The sequence below is a fragment of the Phyllostomus discolor genome, chromosome 14 (genome assembly GCF_004126475.2).
Source record: "Phyllostomus discolor isolate MPI-MPIP mPhyDis1 chromosome 14, mPhyDis1.pri.v3, whole genome shotgun sequence".
NCBI classification, from domain to species: Eukaryota; Metazoa; Chordata; class Mammalia; order Chiroptera; family Phyllostomidae; genus Phyllostomus; species Phyllostomus discolor.
In genome coordinates, this window is record NC_040916.2 from 29,970,450 (window position 1) to 29,995,434 (window position 24,985).

The 24,985-nt window shown below is 60.5% G+C and overlaps 1 protein-coding gene across 1 annotated transcript in view; it reads right to left on the reverse strand.

The window, feature by feature from the left end:
• Window positions 1-7,824: 7,824 nt before the first annotated feature.
• DPYD (dihydropyrimidine dehydrogenase) overlaps window positions 7,825-24,985 on the reverse strand; it is a 323,607-nt gene continuing 306,446 nt past the window's right edge. The window contains exons 19-21 of the mRNA XM_028503389.2: window positions 20,901-21,044; window positions 11,260-11,400; window positions 7,825-9,146 (exon numbers count right to left, since the gene is read on the reverse strand). Coding sequence (XP_028359190.2) covers window positions 8,976-9,146; window positions 11,260-11,400; window positions 20,901-21,044 — 456 coding nt within the window. The 3' untranslated portion in view covers window positions 7,825-8,975. The remainder of the gene's footprint in view (window positions 9,147-11,259; window positions 11,401-20,900; window positions 21,045-24,985) is intronic.

A 24,985-nucleotide genomic window follows, 5' to 3' on the forward strand; every position in this document is an offset into this window, starting at 1 on the left:
TGGCCTGTGTACCACGAGGAAGAAGTGACAATGACATCCCTCCGGGCACCCTTGTCACCGGCACGCATGCTGTTCTTTATTGGCAGTGCAGATGCCCGCACATCCCACACAGACGGAAACCTGCCCTGGTGCAGCGCTGAAGGCCACCTGCCCGGTCGCTCGCTCTGCAGGTGTGTGTGTGCCTTGGTCCCAGAGGGGACCAGACAGGCCAGAGACTGACATGAACCCCGGCTGGGGAGGAAGAAGAGGGCAGGGCCGGGGAAGGAGGTCTGTGGTAGGCTCACTGTTTGCTAAGCAACCGAAGTTCTCAGCGTGGTCCCAGGACGTGACCGCACAGCCGCCCTGAGCCTCTGAGCCCAGCGGCTGCTGCCCAGGGGCAGGGGCGGAGCCTCAGACCAGCCCTGAGGCCAGGCCCACCTTCTTTCTTGTGCGGGGCGGGGGGCGGGGGGCTTCCCAGAGTGTCTGGGGAGCTCCGGAGTCTGGAGAGAGTGACCACTGGCTCCTTGTGAGCCCAGATTGTGTCTGTCTTTATGTGGAAATAGCCAAGGCCTAGAACATGCACTACGTATTTGTTTATTACTATTATTATTAGTTTTAATCCTCACCCAAGGACATGCTCGTTGATTTGAGAGAGAGAGGAAGGGACAGGGGGAGAGAGAGAGAGAGAGAGAGACATTGATGGGAAGAGAGAAACATCGATTGGTTGCCTCTCCTACATGCTCTTACTGCGGACTGAACCCGCAATCTAGGTATGTGCCCTGACAGGGAATTGAACCCGCGACCATTTGGTTTACTAGAGGAGGCTCCAATCAACTGAGCCACACTGGCCAGGGCATGCAGTAGGTATTTGTTAAGCAAATGCATGATGGGTAGATGGATGGAAGGAAGGACGGAAGGGAGGAAGGGAGGGAGGAAGGGAGGGAGGAAGGGAGGGAGGGGGAGGGGAGGGGGGAGGGAGGGAGGAAGGAGCGAGCGTTGGTTTCCTGATTCCACGGATGTGACCTCGCGGCCCGCACAGGCTGCGAGGCCTGAGGCCACCCTGACCGGGTGACAATTCGCACGGGCGAGTTTGACCAGCAGGACGCAGAAGAAGTCCAGCTGGTCTCCCTACAGGAACGGGCCTCTCCCAGACCCACCCCTTCTTGCAGGACTTCTCTCTGTTCCCTTTGTAACTCTTCAGCCGAGGACCCCTCAGACTCTGGCCCGCTGGGGAGCCTCGGTGCCTGTGCTCTCCTGCCAGCTCGGCCTGTTGTGTGACCGCAGCCTCGAGGAACAGAGGCACCCCTCCAACCTACATGTGGGGCGCTCCCGATGGGATGGGCCCAGGGCCCTGGGCCTGTTTCAAGCCCGGTCCACGGCCTCCAGTGGGGGCGGCGGGGAGCCACACACGGGCGGGGCCCCAGGCACTCCACGGGCTGCACCAAAGCGAGAATCCCAATACCGCGAGTGACAGCCCCTCCGAGAGCCCTTTGCGCAGCCGAAGGGTCGTTTCGCTCTGATGGGTAGAGCCCTGGAGGGCTGACAAACGTCCATTTATTTGTGACTCAACAGGACTACACAGGGGGCCCCTGCCACCGGACCAGTGTAGTTACGGAAGCCCGCCCACACACCCACACCGGTGCGTGTTTGTGCACCTCCACGACCGTGCGTCCGATGCAGGAAGGGAACGGTTCCCGCGCACCGCGAACGCCTTGAGGTTTAGGGGTGGAGGGCGGGTGGAGCGTGGCCGGATGATGCCGTTTCCCGCGGATGTTTTCTCTGTCGTCTCTGAAGCATCACGCGATGTGTGGGCAGCAGGCGCGCGCGCGCGTTTCCACCTCAGCTGTCCCCTCCCAGCAGGGTGGCCTGCCTCAGTCTCCTCGTCTCCAAGTCGGCCTGAGGACAGTACCCACTTCGCGTAGGGTGGCGTGTGCAGGACGCTCCCCGGCCCGCCGCGGCGGCTGCGCGCGTGTCTGTGGCTGCCAGCGCTCTCCGTGCCGCTCCCGTGTACGACCCAGAGGAGGTCTGGGTGACAACGCACCTGCGGCAGGAAGACGCGGCCGAGGCGGGGCCAGAGCAGGCCTCCGCCCCGGGGTCCGCTTCCAGACCCCACGCGACGAGCAGCAGTGCCTGCCGCCTCCGCGCAGGGGTCGCTCGCCCGCATCAACAACCCTCGCGAAGCGCCCCTTCCTTGAATGGATTCAGGGACGCGCGCATTGGCGTTGCCATGGCAGCAGGCTCACCATGGTAATAGGCGCAGGCAACGCTTCCGGCGTCTCCCCACGCGCTGACACAGTGCAGGGGTCTGCGGGTTCCGAACCGGCACAGGCTGCCGTCCTGCGCCGCCGACCGTTTCCTCGGTCCGGTCCTGCGCCCCGAACCCCACCAGTGCTTCCTCGTTATCCGGGGTCTCGAGATGTCCTGCTTGAGCGGATGAGTCAGGAGAGGGAAGCTGATCGCCCCCTGTGTTCCTGCACCCCGCACCCCGCACCCCGCACCCCAGCCCGGGGTGTGAGCCTCTCTCAGCGTCCCAGCTCGGTGCGGCCCAGAGAGCCCACAGCCTCCCAGCCGGTGGTGCAGTGAACGCTGAACCCGAGTGCAGAGGCGCCGCGGCCCGGCGGTGGACGGCACTCCGGAGAGCGCTGCCACCTCTCAGGGAACCGCCCAAGAACGACTCTCTCTCTGGTGCCCGCGGAGCCGCCTCTGCCGGTTGGGGCGGGCGAGGGGGACACGGGGGACGTAATAATCGTGATATGCAAAGTAGGGTCCCTCCCGCTGCTGTACCAGGGGGGGTCATCCAGGACGTCCACCGCCTGGGCCCTGGCCGCGCGGCTCTGTGGGTTGGAGCGGCGGCCTGCGCACCAGATGCTGTGGGTTCGACTCCCGCCAGGCGCTCCCCACAACCCTCCCCCCACCGCACGTGCTGGGCGGGGCCGTGAGGCGGAGCAACACCCCCAATGTTCCAGCGCAGAAACAGGAGAGGAAAACGTTCAGGCCGTCTTCCTACGGCCCCTTCCCGATCCCTGAGCCCGCCCTCCCCTCCTCCCTCAGGAGGAGCTCTTCGCAAACCCCAGGATAGGAGCATTTTTGAGTTTCCTGCCTACAGACGTAAGTTCGATGGGAAGGTTCTCATCTTCCCCTGAGTCTTACGCCTCCACGAAAAACACGCCGACTCAACCTTTTCAGGAATCTTACATGTTAGCATGCATGTGTGTTTATGCACACTCACATGTGTGCATATGGGTGTATGTGTACATACAGATATATGGTCGTCATGTGTAGTGTTTTATGTATGTATGTATCTGTAGTGTTTTATCTCTGACCGGAGTATCCAGGTTGCATGCAGCCGGTGCCACGGAGGGCCCGGAAGGTACACAAGCCAGCCCTGCTAGTAGGCAGGAAGACCCTGTTTTCACCGGGAACCCACAAGGGAAGGTGACTGGCGAGACGGGAGGTCCCGCCCCGTCTGCCGACCTCGGCGAGTCTGTGGGGGCCGTCCACAGTCTGCAGCGTGGCTCCACCCACAGCAGCGCCACGAAGGAGGTGGAGCAGACAGCGGGGAGCCCGCGGGCGGCGCCCGGGGCCTGCAGGGCATGGCCACGGGAAAGCACGGGGCGGGCTGCCCGTCACAGCTCCACGGACACACGCGCCAGCGCGGCTCCCGGCTCCAGACCCGTTGCCAGCCGCAGACCCGCCCAGCCTGTGCACTGAGCGCGTGGGGGGAAGAACAGGGAGTGTGGACACAGTGAAACTCGGTGGTGCTGGCGATGCAACGGAGCCGACCGAGAGTTCGTCCAGGCTGCAGGCCAGGCCATGAGAGGCTCCCACCTGCAAAGGAGCGGTCGGTGGGCTCATTTCCAGCCCGAAGGCGCCTACTCGGCCTAACCACGTCATCTGGAATCCCAACAGTTTAAGCAGAAGCCCCTACTCACATGCGAACTAATACAAGAGAGAGCCAGGCTGCTCGGACCTCCCAGACCCACCCAGGACCGGGTCCAGCTTCTCGTCCTGCGGCAGGCTGCGGACCTGGGCTCCCGGGGGTGCGCGGCGAAGGTGCCGCTCTGGGCGGGCGCCAGTGTGTCCGGTGGCGTCCCCACTGCCCGCATGCACTCCACGGGCTGGGAGCAGATCCGGTCTGTCCCCTGAGATACACTCGTCTCTGAGGGCAGCACGTAACCCACGCGGACAGTGGTCACTGCTTGACTCCGTCAGACCTCGACCGGGGCCCTCAGGCCAGCACTGGCGAGTGACGCGTCCCCAGGTGTCCACACTGCAGACAGACCGACCTGTGACACCCACACAGCAGCGTGACTGGACTGCGGGGCCCCGGCGGCAGGTCCCGTCCACTGGCCGCCGTTCCCAGACACGACGACACCAGTGGAACCTCCAGGTCTGTGGAGTCACGTGTCGGCTCTGTCTTCAAGTTTCCTCTTAACAAAACAACAGGAAAAATGCTACCTGTTCTACCCAGCTCCCAGAATTGAGAAAGTAAAACTATATATGTATATATACACACACACGAGATAATTATATGTATAATGAGATAATTACATAACTACATGTACTTATATGTGTCACTTTTACTTTTACTTTTGTCAGAATTGGTTATTCTACTTCCTTTTAGTAATTCTTGATCTTCCAACTGCATGGGGTGTCTCTTCCCCGACGGCCACAGGCGGCGGCTGTGAGCTGAGGAGGTGACCCCACCACCTACTACAGGGCGGTCTGATTGGGAGTCTAGCGACTGTGGATTTTCGCCGGTAGCCTCGTGATCATCACTTAAAACCGTGTTTGACATTTCTATGCCCACGAGTAACAGCCACAGACGTTACGCCTGCACCTAACTCCTCAGATGCAAGGCTAGTGACTTCTCCACGGGAAAGAGGAGGAGGCTGAGGTTCCGGGTCTAGTTGACAGATCCGAGTTCACACGCGTGGCGAGTGGCAGCCCGGGTCCGAAGAGCCTGTGTGTGAGGTGCGTATCCATTCTGATGCCAGCAGGAAGGCTCAGGGTCAAGGGGGAGGGCAGGTGCTGTGGGCTGGGTGCTGGGTGGACGCAGCCCGGGGTGCCTGCACCGTCTCGGGTGAGTCACATTAACCTCCCCGAGTCCTGCTTCCCCACCTGCAAAATGGGGCCGATCACCTCTATCCTGACCAAATTCCTGTATTTCATTACACGTCAGCTTTAGCTTTTCCCTCTGCCAGTGGCGTTCTCAAACGACGCGGGAAGAATTTGCTCTGCGTTAACTCAGTGTGAGAAAAGTCGGCATCACTTGTGTAGGGGGTGATGGCAACTGTCAGGGTGGGAGAGGGGACAGCCGCTCGGGGACACCTTGGGGACGGCGCCTAGTCCCCGACTCTGTGCCTGGTAGGCCTTGCCTTCTCCTGTTCCACCTCGGTCTCTCCTTTCAGTAATTTAAACAGTACAGGCTCTTCCGGTCTCAGAGCCTCCGCGCTTGCTGTTCCCTCTCTCGGGACACACCCTTCCCTAACATCCAGTGGTCGGCTCCCCTTCGGCCACCAGGACGCCCTGCCCACCCCCTGAAGCAGGGGCGCCTGCCTGTCTCTGCCCCGGGCCCTGCCCTCACTGCCAAGGCCCCTACCATGCTTCTGTGGTTTGTCTGTTCGCTCGCTCTTGGGGGCCCCCACTGGGGAGCAGGCTCAGTGGGCGGGGACCAAGGCTGTCCCACTCACGGGTGAATCACGGCCAGCCAGCGCCCGCTCGGCATGGGGGAGGCACTCAGCGTGTGAAGGGGGGGGGGACGAACTGAGCCCTGGCCGTGACTCCCTGGAGGACCCGACGACCCTCCAGACCTGTGGCCCCTCCCAGCACATGTCCCGTCCGGCCACCGCCCGGCTCTCCTCCTTCCTGCTCCTTCCCCACTCGCCCCACCCCTGTGCTTCTCTGGCTTCCACGGCTTGAGACGCCTCTCGCTCCTTCCCTACTCAGGACACTTTTTAACTAGCTGAACACTTGGCTTAGCTCACCACCCTGCCCGGGGCAGACGCCTCCCTCATCTGTCTCTTCTCTGCAGGGGTTTTCCTAGCGCCTGCCCGCCCGGAGTGCCCGAATGACGGCCACAGGCGCGTTCCCCCGGGGACCGCACGTGGGGGGTCAGGGAGCGGACACCACCCCGGCCCCGCCCTGGGCCCTCAGCCTGTGCTGGGCGGGTGTTCGGGAAAGGCTAGCTGAGCAGCGGAGGGCGGACCGCGGGAGGGAAGACAGACCGCACAACGGACGGACGGAGCCAGCACACCTCGCCAGCCACGTGACCTGGGACGAGTCACTCCGACTCTTCAAGGGCCCATGTCCTCGGTTGTTGACGGGCAAAAACCCAGTAGAACCCACCACTGCTCATGGTAACATTCAAACCTGGTAATGCGTCTTGTGTTACTGAGCGCTCTCCAGAGACACAGAATAGTGTGTGTGTGTGTGTGTGTGTGAAGATTTACATTTTAAGGGGTTGGCCCCTGCCATCATGGAGGTCTGCATGTCCACAATCGACAGGGGAGGCCGGTTGGCTGGTGGTTCAGGAAAGGGAGACAGTGTGAGCTGGACCGTCTGCTGGGGAGCCAGGCAGAGCGGATGCTCCAGCGGGGGCGGGCGGGGACCAAAGTCTGTCTGCGGGAGAGGTCCCTCGTGCGCAGGGAAGGCCGGCCTTGTGTTCTGGCCAGCCCTTCAACTGATGAGACGAGGCCCACCCACCCTAGGGAGGGCAACCTGCTTCACTGGGAGAGTCTACCAGTAGTGTAAGTGGAAATCTCGTCCCAGCCACCCTCTGAGGAGCATCCGGAATACTGCCTGCCCCAGTGCCGGGCCCTGCGGCGCGGCCGCGCTGGCACAGAACGTTCACCGTCACGTGTGTGGGACGTTTAGCTCGGCCTCGTGAGGAAACACACGGGAAACACTCACTAACCGGGCTCCCCGGTCGGGTCCTACGTCTTCGCTCACGCCCGAGGAGCCGAGGGCTCGGGGGAGCCAGGGCCCGCGGCCCGGGGTCTCTCTCGCTGGATGGGACTGCGTGACTCTGCTGCTCCCTCTATCCCGAGTCTCTCTGCCAGCCACCCACGCAAAGCGCCACTAGGTCCCTACAAACGACACGGAGGAGAAAGGCCTCTTAGTGCAGAGCGGGAAGCGGATGCGCGGGGACTGGGTGCTGTGACGGCGCGGGGCACGCGGCCGCACGAAGCCCCGCCCACCGGCGGCTCCGCCCCGCGGGGGAGGGACCAGAGCAGGGCGAGGGCCCCACGTGCACGCTCCCTCCGAGGGCGGCGCCCAGTCACGGACGGCCCTCGTCCTCGCGGTCCGCGTTCAGTCCGCGCACCAGGGGGCCTGGGTGCACGCGCGTCTCTGCGTCAGCTCCCGGCGCGCGGAGGAGCTCCCGCGGGAAAGGGGCCACGCGCTCCGGCAAACTTCTGTTTTGGACAACTCTGTTACCGAGGCCAACAGGCCAGACGCGCCCACGGGGCCAAAAGCGAGTCAGTTCCTCCGAGTCCTTGGCATCTCACAACTAGCGAGGCCAAAACGTTAAGTGACACGGGTGTTTCTCATCGTGAAGTTGGCAGCTTCGATGGAAGGCTGCCACTTCCATGACTCTGGGCCACCGAGCGTGGCGAGGGGCCCGGCCCATGGCCGGAGAAAGACACGTGTCGGCAGAGGATGGCTGGGCTCAGCGGGCGGGGCGTCCCCAGAGCGACACCGCCCCTCCCCTCCTTAGACTCAGCCGCAAACGTCCCGATCGCTCGCAGGCGGAGGGGGCCTCCCAGGGCTCCCCCACCTCCCCCGGGGGGGGGGGGGCGTGTGACTGCGGTGGCAAAGGAGGCAGCAAAGGACCACGTGCGTTCAAGTGCTTTATGGAATTTTATTTGATACTATTCCATCACAGAGACTTTGTGCTCAGCGTTCATCTCTAAAAGTGCGTAATCAAACGCCTTCTCCACCCAGCATTCGTCACAGCAGCGGGCCACGGGCTGCTCCTAAAGACGCACTGCTTCCGAGCTCATGGGAAAAGTGCCGCGAAGCGGAGGCGCAGGAAGGGTGCGGGGCTACGTGTCTGATCACGAACACAGAGAGACGCAGAAGCGCTGCTTGGCAATCCCAGAAAAAACAGATTTCTTTTCCACCCCACGGTTTCTGAGCCTCAACACAAACACTCACAGGGAGACGGCCGAGCCGTCTCGATGCACTTCCCATTCTCGCGTCTCGGGCACGTGACCCGCCGCTGTGTAATGTGGGTGTTGTTAGGGGGTTAATTGCGGTAATGAAGGTTATTATTAAAATCAGAGACAGCAGATCTGTGCACAGCGAACAAGTGGCTTTCACCCGGGCTCTAATCAAACTCTGTGTTTCGTGGGGAGCACAGTGTAAATGTTTAAAGAGGAACGCCGCGGCGATTCCCCGGTGGGGGCGGAGGGACGCCGGCCTCAGGCCTGGGCCGCCGACGGCAGAGTGGCGCCGGGGGTCCCCAAACGCCGGCACTGGGCAGCTCCCACCGCCAGGGAGCTGCACCTGCAGAGGGGCTTCCGAAGACCCCCTTTGGCTTTATTTTCTCCCCTGGCACTGCGAAAAATGATTTCCCTCTCTTCGCCTGCGCTTTCTGGAGCTAATTATATTTGCTTAGAAACGGTGTTAAAATTAAGTGTAATTTTTAATCGTAAAACGTTTCCTTGGAAACATTTTTTGTATGTTAATTGTACTTGCTTCTAAAATCCTTAATTTCACTTGTAATTAGAAGCCAAAGAGCACAGCACAGGGCGATTTGGAGATGGTGGCATTCATGGCCACGGCATTGTAATGCTTCTCCCGATGTTACGCCCGGTGAATGGTCACTGGTAGCCGACTTGTGTTTTTATTATTTAGAAATGTATATAGACATGAGGTTTCTATCTGGAAATTAGGTGTTTGCTCTGGTTTGCAAGGGCTGGACCGCACGGTCACGATAAAAAGGCACGTGTGCGTGAGTGGCCTCGGGGCTCCCAGCGGTCGCGACAATCACCTCAGCACACCGGGCCCACGGCCAAGGGCAAGCCTCTCTTGGGCTCGTACGGGGTTGTCCTGGCAACCATCCGGATGCAGTCGATGATGGGGCAGACGCTGAGACACAGGGTGCAGCCGGTGCAGGTGTCCGACACGCTGGGCAGGTGGGTCTCGGGGTCAAACTGGATGGCCTGCGGACGGAAACGGAGAGCGTGGCTGTCACCGCCCCTGAGCCACGGACGCCCCCGAGCCCCCGGCACGGGGGAGGGGCACCAGGCTCTCGTCCCCTGCAGTGAGCTGGACGTGGGGACGGCGTACCAACGCTGGAGCAGACACAGCCACAGCCGAGCTGCCGGAGGGAGGGAAGGAAGGAGACCTCTCAAACTAGAAACACGGTGCTGGGCGTTCCTCAGAGCCGTGGTCCTCGTGCTGTGCAGTGGGGTGACTCGCGCATCCTCTGTCCCCCATCTGAGCAGAGCCCGGCCCCTCTGCAGTCTGACCGGACAGAGGACGGAGGACCCCGCTGCCCCCGCACCCCCTGCTCGTCCTCCTCACCCGCATGGGGGTGAGGATGCACCTGTTTGGATTTCAAATGATGTGTGCAGTTTTGAGAAGGGAGCAGTGGGAAAAAATCAGCTTAGGAGCCAACTTGGAGGTCTGAGGACTTCCAAGCAGAGTCCCACCGCGCAGGGGAAACGTCACTGAAGATGCCGGGACACCTGGCTTCCTGTCCTCACCTGTCCCTACCTGTCACTGCCTGTCCCCACCTGTCCCCACCTGTCACTGCCCATCCCCACCTGTCCCCACCCATCCCCATCTGTCCCTGCCCATCCCCACCTGTCCCCACCTGTCACTGCCCATCCTCACCTGTCCCCCACCCGTCCCCACCTGTCCCTGCCCATCTCCACCTGTCCCTGCCCATCCCCACCTGTCCCCATCTGTCCCTGCCCATCCCCACTTGTCTCCACCTGTCACTGCCCATCCCCACCTGTCACTGCCTGTCCCCACCTGTCCCCACCCACCCCCACCTGTCACTGCCCATCTCCACCTGTCCCCACCTATCACTGCCCGTCCCCACCTGTCCCCACCTGTCACTGCCCGTCCCCACCTGTCCCCACCCATCCCCACCTGTCACTGCCCATCCCCACCTATCCCCACCCGTCCCCACCTGTCACTGCCCAGCGGGGAGAACCAGGGCGGGGGCCCCGGCTCAGAGCCGGGTCAGGACCGTGAGGAGCATGGGAGTTCATACTTCCTCTCTCCCGCCCTCCCCCGCCTCGTGAATGAGGCCGTGTTTGGTGACGGGAGCCACGGCTAGGGCGCCAGCGCGGGGTCAAAACCTCGAAGACGCTCGATGCCCAAACCCCGTGCTCGGTGTGACCTCAGTGGCAGGACGTGCCGACCCCTCTCCGACTGGTTAGTTGGGGAGACGATGACAGAAACGTCAGTGTGTCAAAAGAACAGTCATTTCAAAACAACTGTCAGAGGCGCCTTTCAGCCCGAAAAAAAAAATGTGATCCGTTGGTTAAAAAGTTGGTCTAGAACTAATGTCAAATTAAGGCTGAAGGGATTTAAAAACAAGTTAAAATGCATCCCCTCGACTGGGTGGTCAGAAAGTGCAAAATCCCACCTGGAGCAGCATCGGACCCTCCGCTGGGCTGAGGAAGGTCATCGAACTTGAGTTCTAAAAACGGGCCATTTTCTCTATCTTGAAAATTCCATTTACCTTCCCAGGTTGAGGAGCCGACTGTAAATATAACATTATTCTGTGTGCACAGCCTTTCTGGGGGCGCCCCCTTTCTAGTCGCCGCCCCAGGGCAGGTCCGGCTGAGGGGGAGGCGCGGGAAGAACCCACCAGGGGCTTTTCCAGAACCGGGTGCCCTGGCTCTCCCCCCGCCTGCCCACCCAGCCCGTGGGCAGGTGCTTCTCCCCCCTTCTCTGTGCGGCCGAGGCCGGCTGACAGCGGGGGGGGGGGGGGGGGGGGGGTTGCTCTCGGTGCGGCCGGCTCGTCCCGCCCCCGGGTGCCGAACCCCAGAGCTCCCTAATGTCCGTAGTCGGGTGACGTTCTCTCTTGGGGTGGCACCTCCCCTCCAGCCCCATGGGTGATGCCACGGTGTTAAGGTGACGCCACGCAAGGAATGGTGGCACCGTTGCTGTCAGGTGTGGCTCCCCTCTGCTTAGAGACGCTGCGCCACGCAGGCGAGGGGCCGTGGCCGGGGGGCCCCTGTCGGCACGCCTGGTCTACAAAACCCGGAGGAAGTGCCCCCCCCGCCCCCCACAGCCTGATGGGCGCAGAGCTCTCACCTGGTAGCCGGAGTCGTTGCAGGTCATGTAGCACTTGCCGCAGTTGATGCACATGTCCTCATCGATCAGGGCCACCACGTGCTCCACGGTGCTCAGGTCCCTGAAGGTCCCCAGGTACGGCAGTGCCCTCCCGATGACATCCTGGAAGACAGGCCCCGAGTCACTCTCGGCGCTCGCTGGGATGACTAACTGGGGTCCGTCTAAACGCCCCCGTTTTCACGGGATGTGGCACGGAGGGACCCAGGACCCTCTGATGGCCGCAGCGCTCACAGGTGCGGCACCTGCCGCCACTGCAGCGTCCGCAGGCCTGGCCCGGGACGGTGGGCAGCGTGCGAGCCTCGCTGAGAAACACGAGACCTTAGCGACCGCACCCAGTGGGCTCCCTGCTGTGCGACCAGTGTCTCTGTGGACAGAGAAGTGACGCCCTTTTCAGAGGTGGCGGCTGGCTGCTTCTCCGTCTGGGACCCCGACGCAGGCTAATGCACCTCTGCCGGAAGTCTCTAGATGGGGAGGCGTGAGGGGAACCACCACCCGAACGCTTTGCATCTCCATCGCTGCGTCTGGATTCTGGATTTTCATTTAGCACGCCCACCTGCCATGTCTTGAAGAGTATATCGCACTGCTTAAAAATTCTAATTTATGTTAATTGATTAGGCTCGCCTAATAGCTAAATAAGACGCTCTTTCACTGTGTGAGGACCGGGATTTTCCTCATTCACCACGGAAGAATTGCACGTGGTTACACACGGCTTTGTTCCTCACGTTAATTAAAAGCGTGCTTAATATGGGAAGCACAGATGTTTCATCAACAATAAGAAACACTTTGTTTCGTAAAACAAAACAGAAGAATGTAACAGTGTTTGTCAGATTAGTATGCTGTCAAGATCTTCTGCTTTTGTTTCTAACTTTCGCCAAGCCAGTCTTTTGTTGGAGTTCAAGGTCCAGGCTCACGGAGACCTGCCTCCTCCTCCCCCCACCTTCCTCCCCGCCCCGCCCCGCCTCGGCGCTATATTTTTCTGCTCCGCCTTTATTCTTCCAGTTCTCACCCCCCTTTCAGCGCTCAGTGCCCATGTGCCCACGACCTTGAGTTTTCAAACCGAAGCAAAGTCCACGTTTTTGCGCTCATTTTACCCATGCGCCTCCCGGGGGCGAGAGGAGGCTCACAGCACCGTCCTCACTCGCGCTTCCCTTTCCGCTGCGCTGAGGGTGTAAGGGCAACGCGACCGCGGTCTGTCGGCCGGGGGCTCGGCGTCAGAGTCAGTATCTCCACGCCCGCGGCCCTCACCAGCTCCGGAGGCCCCTCGTCGGCCGCACGGAGAGGGCCCTGCCTCAGTTTCCCCACACACCGAACCCAGCACCCACACCGCAGAGCTGGGCCTGCTGGTGTTCTTGCGCTTGTGGGCGCTGCCAGGACTCTCCCGCGCGCCCGGCCCTGGCGTTTCGGAGGCGTGTTTCCCCGCGGCCTCTCCCGGCGCCCCGGGTGCACCTGCTGCCGAGTCTTTGTGTTCTGGGTCTGCAGCACCTTCTGGCTGTCTTCCCGCGCGCACTGCAGCCCCTCGCTGCGGCCCCTGGACTTCTCCCGGAGCAGTGGGAGGGCCCCCCCACTGAGCCTCCTCCTCACGTCCTTCCTGCCCACCCGCCCCACGCCCCCAGGCTGCCGGCCTGCGCGCACATACCCGACTCCCCGCCTCCCGCCCATGTCTGCTGCTGAAGCCGGGCTCCCCTTCGGGCGGGCACTCAGGGCCTCCCGCCCGCACGCACTCTGGGTCTCCTCCCCACCTCCCAACGCAGCGGCGCGTCTCGGCTGACCCGGGCACCCTTGCCAGTGACTGCCCTGGCCCCGAAGCTGAAGTTCGTGCGGAGTTCTCGGTCCAGGTGGCCCCTCCTTCCCGTCCCCATGGCCGCTCTGAGGAGTCCCGTCCCTCCTTCAGGGACCGCTGGCCTGCCGCCACGGCTGACCTTGCCCTCCGAGCGCCCCTCTCCTCCTCCTCCTCCACACCAGGTGGGAGGGGGTCTCTGTCTCTTCTCCTGCCCCCCCCCCCCCCCCCGCTGTGTTTCCTCCCCTGAGGAGGGCCGGCAGTCTTTGATCTGCGGTGGGGAGCTGGTTCTCACTGTGCACCAGGCCGGCGCCTGAGCTCACTTCAGTGCCTTCTCCTTTAACCCTCACAGGTCCCGCCGACGATGGGGGCTGAGGTTGGAGGCTACAAAACCCCGCAAGTCGACCCTCAGACAGCGAGGGGGCTCGGGGTGGACAGTGCCGCGTGGGGAGAAGGCGCACATAACTCGGACTGTCCGGCCGGCCCCGTGCACCGGAGGACGGAACCGGCCGCAGGTCACAAATGGCAGTATTCTTGGTCCACGGCCGGGGACGCATGGCGCTGTTACTGGTCTGTGCTGGTGGAGCCCGCAGACGGGACACCCGTGGACAGGGAGGGCCGGGTGTGTGTGTTTGAGAAGGAAACAGGTTCCTGTAGAGCCACACAGTTCCCACCCGTGTTGTTCAAGGTCAGCCGTGAGGTGGGGAGCAGACACCCAGACCCCCGCTGTCCGGCCCCAGCCCCCGCGCCCGGGGCGCTCTGCTGTGCCGGCTCGTCTCCTGTCCCTCTGTTTCGCATGTTCCGCTCCGTGTCACAGGAGTTTTCTCTGCTTCGTTCCCTACATGCCTTCTCTTCGTGGGTTTTTTTTTTTCATTTTTGGGTCTCACGTGGTGTATCTCGTTTCTGTAGACCGCCAAAACCTAACAGGCACTCAGATACACTTTAAAATAAATGCACCTTTTGTTTGCCTCCGTGCTAAACACACGACACAGTACTGGCACATGTTTGTGGGCTAAGAGCTACCTGCTGGTTCACGGAACGAACATATTGCTAGGAGATTCCCAAACAGATTTGAGTGCCTCTTTAAATACACAGCGATCATTATCAAAGTATCTGGGCAGGTTTAATATTCTCTAGTCATATCTTAAGAGAGTAGATGCATGATGTCACTCTCTGGCTATAAAGGGCTATTTACATGTGGTGGTAAGGAACTGTTTTCAATCGAGCCAGTACATCAATCAAAGCCGCTGTTTCACTGAACCAGACCGGGGCTCTGCTCGAATTCCCGGGAACAGGCGGAGGACGACGAGACAGGAAACTCCTGCTGTGGCCGTCCAGCTCGCACGGCCCGCTCATGTGCAGCGTGTCGTCCTGAGAGACCTCGCCGTCGGAGGCAGGCTCCCACTCTGTGCACACCGCACATGGCTTGTGCTCTCTGCCGGAGACCTGCTGCCGCCGTTTGCTGAAACCTCGTCACGTGAATGCGAAATGAAGCAAAACACGGTCCTCAGAGCCTCTGTGCGGTGTGAGCACTTGGTGCCAAAATGCACCCCCTCCCTGTCCCCTACAGTTCTTGAGAAGACTGTAGCCCTGACGAGTGAGGCTCAGTGGGCTGGGTGCCATCCTTCCTGCAAGGTGAAAGGCTGCCGGTTCGATTCCCGGTCAGGGCACAGCCCTGAGCCGGGGGCCGTCCTGGTTGGGGGCCTGCAAGCAGCCACCGATGGGTGTTCCTCTCACACGTGGGTGCTTCTCTCCCTCTCTTCCTCCCTCCTTTACTGTCTCTCTAAACATAAGTAAAATCCTTAAAAGACATAAATATTTTTTATCTGGAAGAGGATCAAAGAATGACAAGTATTTTCAATTGTTTTTGGAAAAGAATATCCAAGAAAGTAAACTGTCATTCTAGGTGGCGGAAAACGTGGGCGTCTGTTTAAGACTCAAAGCCTCCAGGCGGTGCTCCCAGCCTATAAAGACCCCCGAGGGCGCGCCCTGAATTTCACCGAGACGTCTGAAGAGTCAGTGAGGCGCTCGGGCTGGGTTCGTCCCTCTGGGGCCAGCAGGGGCCTACCACACGCGCCAAACCCAAGCAGGCGTGGCTGCACAGAAGGGCGACAGCCGGCTGCAGCTGCCCTGGTCTGGGGGAGTGTTTACGAGTGCGTCTCTGGGCCGAGAGAGCCGTGCTCAGTCCTTTCAGGCACAGGTGATCTGTTGGATTCCGAGGTGTGCTCCTGAAATCCCTGCTGTGAAGGACTACGGGTTCCAGAATCACATCTTGTTCAACTGGGCATTTGTTGGGGATGATCGGAAGTATTTTTTAAAGGTTTTATTTATTCATTTTTAGAGAGAGAAGGGAGGGATAAAGAGAGAGAGAAACATCAATGTGCGGTTGCTGGGGGTCATGGCCTGCAACCCAGGCATGTGCCCTGACTGGGAATCGAACCTGCGACACTTTGGTTTACAGCCCGTGCTCAATCCACTGAGCTACGCCAGCCACGGCTCGCAAGTATTTTTTAAAAGCAACATTCATGTGGAATGAACTTTGAGAGAAAGGCTCGGCCCGATGGGGGTGGAGCTGGCGGGCCGGGTCCCCACGTCCCCGCTGCACCATCGTTCAGGATGCCAGCGTGAACTTGTCACCTTTGGCCTGTTTATTAGTGACTGAAGTATTTTCAAGTTGTGGTCGTTGACTGTTCTTCCTAGCTTCAGGTCTTCCAGACATCTGGTTAGCAGACGCCTGAAACCCGCGGCACTCGGGGTCAGGACCAAGGACAGCGGCGCACTGCAGGGCCCTTAGCTGCGCAGCTGCCTGGAAGGGGTCCCACGTCCAAATCACCGAGGCCTAATCACCCTTATCTGGACCATTACCGCTGTCACCTGCTCTTATCTTCTCCCCGAGCGCGCTGCTGGTCTAATGAACGAGATAATTCAGGTTGTTCTTACAGATTTTGTGCTGACTCTTAACGCCTTCATCTTTGGCTCCTGTTCTCCAGTCTCAAGTTCAACGGTCCTTGTAGAATTGTACTGGGGTGAGGTTCCAAGCTTTCTGTCTACCTTTACCTTTCTCCACCCACTCCCACCTTTTCCTTTTCTAAAGAACCTGGGACAACATTTGTCTTTCAGCAGCGTGATGCAGCAACATCATTCAAAAACGAGTATGCGGCCCTGGCTGGTGTGGCTCAGTGGACTGAGTGCCGGCCAGTGAAACCAGAGGGTCCCCGGTTCGATTCCCAGGCAGGGCACATGCCTGGGTTGTGGACCAGGTCCCCAGTAGGGGGCGCGTGAGAGGCAACCACACATTGATGTTTCTCTCCCTCTCCTTTTCCTCCCTTCTCCTCTGTCTAAAAATAAATAAATAAAATCTTAAAAACAACACAACAACCTAGCATGCAGCCTGTCCCGGATGTCTTGCGTGATGCCCTGTGAGGGAGGGGTGGGGGGCGGGGGGCAAGCGAAGACACAGAGCGGACGCATGCTGCGAGACTCTGGGGGCTGGAGTGGGGAGGAGAGGGCGGGGCGGGAGGGAGCTCCTCAGTGACAGGGACAGACGGGCGAGGCATGGGCATGTCTGAGGACGGTGGGGACAGTCCCCTGGTCCTGGTCTCTGTGCTCTCTCAGACTGGGGTGCGACCAGGCTTCAGAGCAGCGACTTCTTGCCGGACGCTGCCTGGACTCGGAGTCCCCCGATGAGGCCGCACGTGGTACCGCCCTGTCCTTCCCCGCCCGAGGGCTCGAGTCTCCGGCAGGTTCCGCCTGCCCTCTGTGGCGCTAAGAGCAGTCTCTCTGGGGAGGCTGGAAAAGTAACAGTTGGCCAGCTCTCCCTAGTTTTAAGCTGACAGTACACCATCTGCTCTAGGTAGCGGGAGTATTTCCTCTCTTCTTTTATCTTTTAATAGATAGCACGGTTTTCCATCTCATCTAACATTTTCTCCAAATGACATAATCTCCGGCTTGGGCACTCGGGACACACCCTGAAGCCTGGGTGACACTCTTTGGGTCTCCACCGGTGACCTGTGACCCGAGTGTTCTCCCAGGACCGGTGAGTACTGAGCTCTGTGAATGCTCAGCCCCTTCCTCGCACCCTGGGGACGCAGGGAGGGCGTCCCCAGGGGGCTGCCCGGCAGCCCCTCCACCTTCCCGAGGTCCAGGGAACTCCGAGGTGAAGGGACGGTTGATTTCCTTCGAGATGCCTTCAGCCGCCGTCTCCCCAACCAGATGGCTCCAAGGAGCAGGACATGAGCCAAGGCTGACGGTCCCCTCGCTGCTTCTCTCTCTCCTGTGAGACTGGACTTCCAGCAGGAGGTCAGCGATGTTCCGGGTGCTTTGTCTCAGGTGGGGTGGGCTCCCGGAGGCTGCGAGGGCGCCCCCCGGGCCTCCCCCGGCCTGTCTGTACTGACCCGCTGGCTGTGGGGTCCGCGGTGCTGCCCCAGCACGCATTTCTGCCTTTCCTCTGTCTCCCTCTCGTGCGCCTGCCCTCCCCTGGGCATCGCCTTCCAGTCTGGGGGTAGCCAGGCCCGTGCGGACCGCTCCGATGTGCCTGCGCGCCCCCCGGCCCTGGGGTTAGACCTGCTCACTGCAGACAGGAGGGGCCTTCCCGCCCCCACGGCCCAGCGCGGGTCACACTGCGCAGCGCCCTCGCGGGGCTGCAGGGCCGGTCTGGACCAAACGTGTCCATGTTCACAGACGTCCAGGTGATGAGTTTTCCCTGCGGTTTGTTAGGGTGTGGGCAAGCGAGACGGTTCTCTCGCCCCAGCCCCTCTCCGGTGTCTTCCGGTGTCTTCCGGTGCCTTCTAACTAACTCGGGGGACGTCCTTGGTGATTCCTCTCCCTGCGCCACCTCGTTCACACTCCGCCGTGTCTGGTGCAGCCTTCCCCTCCCACCGCAGCGCCCCACTTTCCTCCTTTCTCGCACGATTCCGCGGAAACAACAACCCACTTGATCAGACTGCGTGATGCAGTCTCCCACCAGTGGGATCTTCCAGCCTCGAGGGTGCGTGCGGCCCGCCTCCGGGTCAGAGCAGCAGGGGCGGGGACAGCTCCCCGTGGCCCCAGCTACCATCCGCTTCCTGCCCTGAGGTGCAGAGACTCCAGGGGCCCTCCCTTCCCAGCGTCATCGAGAGAGTGCGGGCTCCTGCCCATTGATGTCGGCAGATGTGGGGCACGTCGGTCGGGGACTCCCGAGTCTCTGCACGCCCTGCGGTCTCCGTGACAGCTCCCTGGTGACAAAGCAGGTCTCCCTTGGAACCCGGGCGGGTGTGCCCCTCCCTGCCGCGCCCCTCCCGCTGCGCCCCTCGGTGGGCACCCAGGCGGCCTCCCACTCCTTGTCTCTCCTCTGCGGACTCCGCAGGCGCGCCTGCGGAAGGTCCCGGCTGGGCGTTTGGGAGAAGCCGCCCTCTCTCTTATCTCAGCCCATCCAGCCCCTCAGCCTCCCAGCCCTGGCTCCGATCCATGCCCCCCTTCCTCCACAGACCCGCTCCCGTTTCCTCCCCAGACGCAGCAGCTCCCCTGGGCGGCGGGCGGCGTGCCTGGGAAGTGCTGTGCCGGTTAGGGACACAGGCCGGGCTGTGGGGGCGGTGACCAGGGAGTCCCCGGGATGCCTGGTGGTGCTGTGAGCGCCCGACGCATCTGGGGTGGGACCCAGGGCCCCCGAGGCCACTCTGCAGCATCTCCAGAGGCAAGGCCAAGCTGGGCGGCAGGGACACTGTCCTCCAGGACCCCCGGCCACAGGGCGACGCAGGAGTAACCCCGACGCTGCAGCTGAGACCCCGGGTGGTTCGGTCGGCGCCCCACCCCGGGGCACCAGGTCGTTGACCACGACCGAGAACACTAGGTCACTGTCTGCCAGTCCGCCCTCCCAGGAGCTCCCACGGAGCGGAGGACGGAGGGCCAGTCTGCCTCTCCAGCGCCCCTGCCTGTTCACCCGGGAACTGCGCCCTGGACCGCGGGCCCCAGGCCCCGTGGCACGAAACCTGGGCGTCGGTGCTCTCCTGGCTGTGTGACCTTGGGCCAGTGGTTCGACCTCTCTGTGTGCTAACCACTTACCCCGTGCAGCAGGGAAACACAGGCACGGCCGGCCGACCCGGCCGCCACCGTGAGAGGGAACGAGTTAATCCACAAACACGGAAAACGGGGCCTGAAACCTCGTAAGGACTCTATAAATATTAGCTTTTATTATTAATTCTCTGCTTAATTGGCACTAATTTATTAAACCGTGTGTGAGATGCGGCATCTCCGTGAAGCGCTCCGTGACCAGCCCAGGCGGAACTAATCCCCCCCCTCCCCCACTCCCCTGCCCCCCCCCCCCCGGGGCGTTGTGTGTGCACCTGACTGAACGGTAAATAATTTCCCACACGCGTCTGTCTCCCTCGTTAGGCTCCAAGCTCCTTCGGGAGAGAGTTCCTTCCCGTTAAAACTCACGTGGCGTGCCCAGCGTCGAGCCCACTTCCCGGGCTGTGGGGGAGCCTGTCACCGCACGCAGACCTGGTGCCCAGCTCCGTGCCGGCCGAGGAGCAGATGCTCGGGACGCACCGGCTGACCGGCGACACAGGCAGAGCCTCCTTCCGAGGCTCCGGGCCAGGACACCCTCGCCGAGGGGAGGGGAACGACGGACGGGAGAGGGGAGACCCACTGCGCGTGGCTGGCTTGGAAGGAGGACTGTCACCCTCGCAGCCAGGGGCGACCGGCGGAGCCCTGGTCAGACAGAGCCCTGACGCAGAGCTGGAGGACCCGCCCGGACGGCGGGCGGAGCTAGCTCTGTGGGGCGCTGGGGCCCCTTTGTGGGTGCTCGGGGACGACGCCCCGCGCTGGCCCAGGGGACAGACGGGCAGCATGTGGGAGTTCACCTGCTGAGCAAGGAGTCCACACGGAGGCCAGTGGGGCAGGGGACAGAACCGGCTGCACAGAACAGATGGACGGGCGGAGAACACTCTGAGGCGTGGGTGCAGGTGGGCCAGGCCTCCAGGGAGCGGGCGAGGAAGCACGGGCGCCAGGAGCAGGAGGCGCGGCACGGGAAACACGAACACGGCAACGGAGCAGCAGAGGGAAGGCCACGTGCCTGTGTGTGTGTGCGGGAATAAATCCACGGCCCGGGGGCCACGCCTGAGTCACATGTGCAGAGCACGTGCTGGAATAAATCCACGGTGCGGGGACCACGTCTGAGCCACGTGTGCAGAGCATGTGGCTGGAATAAATCCACGGCCCGGGGACCACGTCTGAGCCACGTGTGCAGAGCATGTGGCTGGAATAAATCCACAGTGCGGGGACCACGTCTGAGCCACGTGTGCAGAGCACATGCTGGAATAAATCCACGGTGCGGGGACCACGTCTGAGCCACGTGTGCAGAGCACGTGCTGGAATAAATCCACGGCCCGGGGACCACGTCTGAGCCACGTGTGCAGAGCGTGTGGCTGGAGGATGCACTAGATAACAGCGGATACGGCAGGGGGAGGTCAGCAGGCAGGGGTCCCGGGGTCCCAGGAGAGGCTGTGCGAAGCCTGTATTGTACTGAGGTCCCCGCAGAAAGGGGAGGACAGAAGAGGAGGGGCTGGAGAGACAGACGGAAGTGGCAGGCCCTGGGGACGGACTCACGAGTGGACGAGGGGCAGGGCGGAACCCAGGCTGGCTCAGGAAAGAGCGTGGGTGGGGTTCACGGAGACGCGGGACTCCGGAGGGAGGACCGGCTCTGAAAACCAGGACAAGCAGCTCAGCGTTCGGTGCCGCGGCGACCCAGGTGGGGGCGGTCCGTGCGGGCGGCAGACACACAGACACTAAACCACACGGTACGTGTAAACAGCCGGATACACGCGTCACGCTGTGGCCGCACTGTTACCTTGACGGAAGGAACGGGCTTCTTGAGGACGAAGGGCTGTCTCTCGGGGGGCGGAGGGGCTGTGCCTTCCCCCTTCAGTTTAATCTTGTGCTCCGCGATGATCTTCTTGCGCTGTTCCAGGTAGGGCCCGAAACTGGGCAGTTTCTAGGAGGGAAACACACGAATGAGAGAGCGTGTTAGCTTGTGAGGATGTGAACATACGTGCGAGCAAACGAATGCGTGTTCGAGACAGTCTCACGTGCACCTTCCCGGGCCACCGGGTGCCGGGGGCCAGACTCCGTTCTTTATTGGAAAGGACACGGGGGTAGCACGCTCTTACCAGGTATGTGTGTCTGAGGAACGAAAATGTTAACGAAACTACATTTCTAAATGGAATAGGGTTCGTAATCGTGAACCAAAGCCGCCCACTGGAACCAGGAGCTGTCAGCCAGGCCCCCGGTCCAGTTCGCACGGACAGAGGGTGAGGTCCATCGAAGGGGGCCTTTCCCCCTTCCCCAGGTTTTAGCACAATACAGACACGGCCGCAGCCCTGACAGATGCTCCCGTCAATGGTGCGGGCACTTTGCCCAAGTTCCAACCTGCATCCCTGTGTTATTGTGTTCAAATTCTTACTACGGCTCTTTCAAGTGGGTAATGCATGTTGATTGCAATTCACTGGAAGAGCTAAACACAAAATGGTAAAGATATTGATTTCTCAGTATAGAAAATAAATTTCATTTTGCATGAAAGAGACCAAACTAGAAGCGAAAAGGCCAAGGAAATACCCGAGTGTTTAAACCAGCCATATCAGTGTTCAAAATCGCGCCGTTGAGCTTTAAACCTCAAGGTTATTATTCAATTGGACTTCACACAGGTCATTTAGAAGGACACCTCTGGGGTGTGGGACAGTGTAAGTGGTCTCAGCTTAACGAGAAAGTGCCCTCACACTATTCATTCATCTAGCTCAGCGACGGTCACCTGGTATCCCGAGGTGCACGGGCGTGCCGCCAGAGTCTGTACAACGTGCAGCATCTGGGCTGTCGAGTCAGGACCACCAACCCCTTCTCTCTTAGACGGTCTGAAACAGTGACAGCCGCCGACCCAGCAGTGGCCATGCAGTGCGCGTGCTCTGTCTGTACAGGTCATGTGACAGAGTGCACCTGATTGGTCACTTCACACAGTGAGGCTGTGTCTGATTGGCTAACTCTCGGTACCGGAACCATACAACTACAGGCACCTGACTTTATAACAAGTCACTCTGGAACAAATAGGGTAGGTCACTACTATCATTATTTTCTTGGCGAAGAATCCATGAAAATTGTGCCTTTTTTTTGTCAGACTGGCAAAAACCCACATCTCTTGGTGTGCCACAGAACTTTAGTGATCAGCTTTCGTGTGTGCGGTGGGATGAGCGAGGTTGCACACCGCTGACCTTGCGGACGGAGGCCTGGACTCTGCCGCGCTCCAAGCCTGGCCCGGTCAGCCCGCAGGTGAAGAGGCACACTCCCTTGGGGACACTGGCCCTGCCCCCCAGGGAGCAAGGTGCCCCGGGAGAACATGCACCCCCCTCCCCCCCCGGGGTCGCCAGCAGGGGGGGAGGCGGGACTGGAAGAGGCTCTAATTAAGCCGGACTGCCACTGGAAATTCATCTGGGCAGAGCGCACGGACGTGGCAATTCCGAAGACCGCTTTCTCCATGATCAATTTGCTGCAGTTACGTCAGCAAGTCAAACCAGTGGAAACCACGCGAGGAATGCCACATCAGCTTACACACAACGAAACCGGAACCGTGTTCCGCATCACGACACCTTCCCGCTTCCCGAAATCACACTGTCTGAGGACTGCGGCGGCCCGAAACGACATGATGGAGGGAGGGAATACAGTATATTGATTTTTACCACAAAATAAGTTGATGCTGTCATTTTTAAAAGCATGGAATAAATAAGAGTATAACACGAATCCTCACCACTTAGCACACACGTAAGTCTCTTTAATGGAGAAAATGTAATGCTAGTTTGAAATGTCCTCTTTCAAAATGAAATGTCTTTTTCCGGCAAGGTGGCAGGGATCACACTCGGCGTCAGAAGATTCCCTGGGACCCCAGAAACATCGCACAGGGTGGTGGACGCTTCTGCACATTGGGGTGTCCCTCCCTCCCCCGTTCTTCTCCTGCACACCAGGGCTCCTTACTTCCCAGCTTGTATTCTTGAAGACCTTCAGGCACGTGGTGTTGCAGCCCAGGACCCCGGGTCCTCGCAGAGCCCCCCTGGTGGTGGGTTCGGTGGGCACCTGCAGCGCCCTCCCGGACCCGCCTCCCTGACCGGGTCTCCCCTCCTTGCCCCGCACTGTCTAGCCCCATCTCAGAGTCCCCTAAGTCGTCCGAGGAAGTTCCACCCTTGGAACTTTCCGAGTCCTCTCCTTTTAAACGTAGACCAGAGGAGGCTTTCCCTCCTTTTTATTATTCGTTATCCAAAGGGAAAGAAATGAAGTTTCCATTTAAACGATGGTGATTTCAAATTGCTCCAGTGATGGGAATGAGTAAGAACAGTAACGACAGGAAGTCCCCTGGTGCTGAACGGAACACGGCCTCAGTAAGTATCTGCCAGCCCGGAATTCCCTGTAATTGTCTGCGGTGGCCGGCCACGTTTGCCGCGGGTAAATTATGCAGCCTTTCCCGGGCTGCCGGCACCAGGATCCGAAGACGAGCTCATTTTTGTAATCGGTCCTGGGGAGAGGCTCTCCGTGGAGCGCACCGTGAACTCCCACGGGATCTGCTCTGTGTTCGCCAGAAGAATCGATGGGAAAGAAGGGAAAGTGTTGCCAGATGTTTCTTTACACCGAAAGCCCACCCACACAAAACGTCGGTGACGGCCCTGCCCGCCCCCCCCGTCCTCCTCTCCAGCGGGCGAGGGCCCCTCAGGGTGCAGTCCTCACTGCTGCCCAGACAGGCCCGGGCCCGGGCGCAGCCTGGAGAAGTTCAAGGTGTTCTGCCTTCGTGTAAGAAGGTTAAATGCTTTTTGTAGCTTCGGTTTTTACTTTCTTATCTTCACGGCAAATGGGGTCGACCGCCGCAAACAATTACAGAAAATACCGCCCTAGGACATTGTTTTATTGCTTTTTAGAGAGAGGGGGAGGGAGAGAGAGAAACACGTCGACGTGAGAGTGAAGCGCCGGTCGGCTGCCTCCGGGACGCGCCCCAGCCAGGGGCCAGGGGCCAGGGGCCAGGGACGGCCGGTGCCCACGCCGGGGACAGGGCCAGCAGCCGAAAGGTGACGGGACGCCGCTCCGACCGCCCGAGCCATGCCGGCCGGGGCCACATGCTTCTGTTTTTGCTTCTGTTTTCAAATCACACGGCGTGTGTTAGGACGCCTCTGGCATTTCTGCGTGCCGAACACTTTAAAAGCAAACTCTCCAGAAACGAAGAAGATCAACCCCCCGCACCAAAGGGCCACCTCCCCACACGACTCCCTTCAGGCGGGGGGGGGGGGGGGGGTCCTGATCTGGCCGAAGAAACAGCGCGAGGCAGGTGGGAGCTCCGAGAGCGAGCGCGGAGATGAAGGCGTAGCCGGCCGCGGTGCGTGCGAGCGGTCGGGGATGACTACTGAAGCGCTTCGCCCAAACCCCCGCCCAAACACACAGCTAATTGATCTCCTGTTGCGGGGACAGCCGCGGCCGGCCGGCGGCCAGCAGCCGGCGCGGGGCCACACCATTCGTTATTCTCCTGCAGAAAAAGTCGCAGCCCGCCGTAGGTAACTCGGGGCGAGAGGGCGTGGGCGCCGTGCTCTATGTTTTAAACAAAGGAAAAAGGTTCTTTAGAGCTCTCAGGAGCTGCTTTGTAACTGATGAACTGAAAAAGCTCAGAAACGGTGTGATTTTTGTTTCAATAGCTTCTCCGGGGACTCATCGCTGATGAATTTGTTCTCACCGGAAGAGCTAAATCCTACTCGTTCAGAGATAACAGTATCTCGCGCTCCAACTGCCCGGGCCCGGATGGAAAGAGCATTCCGCTGCCGAGAGAAAAGTGACAGCGTAATGAATCAACAGTGATACCTTAAGCCCACAAAGCTTTGAGGTAAAGAAGTCTATTTGGATTATAATTTATTCACG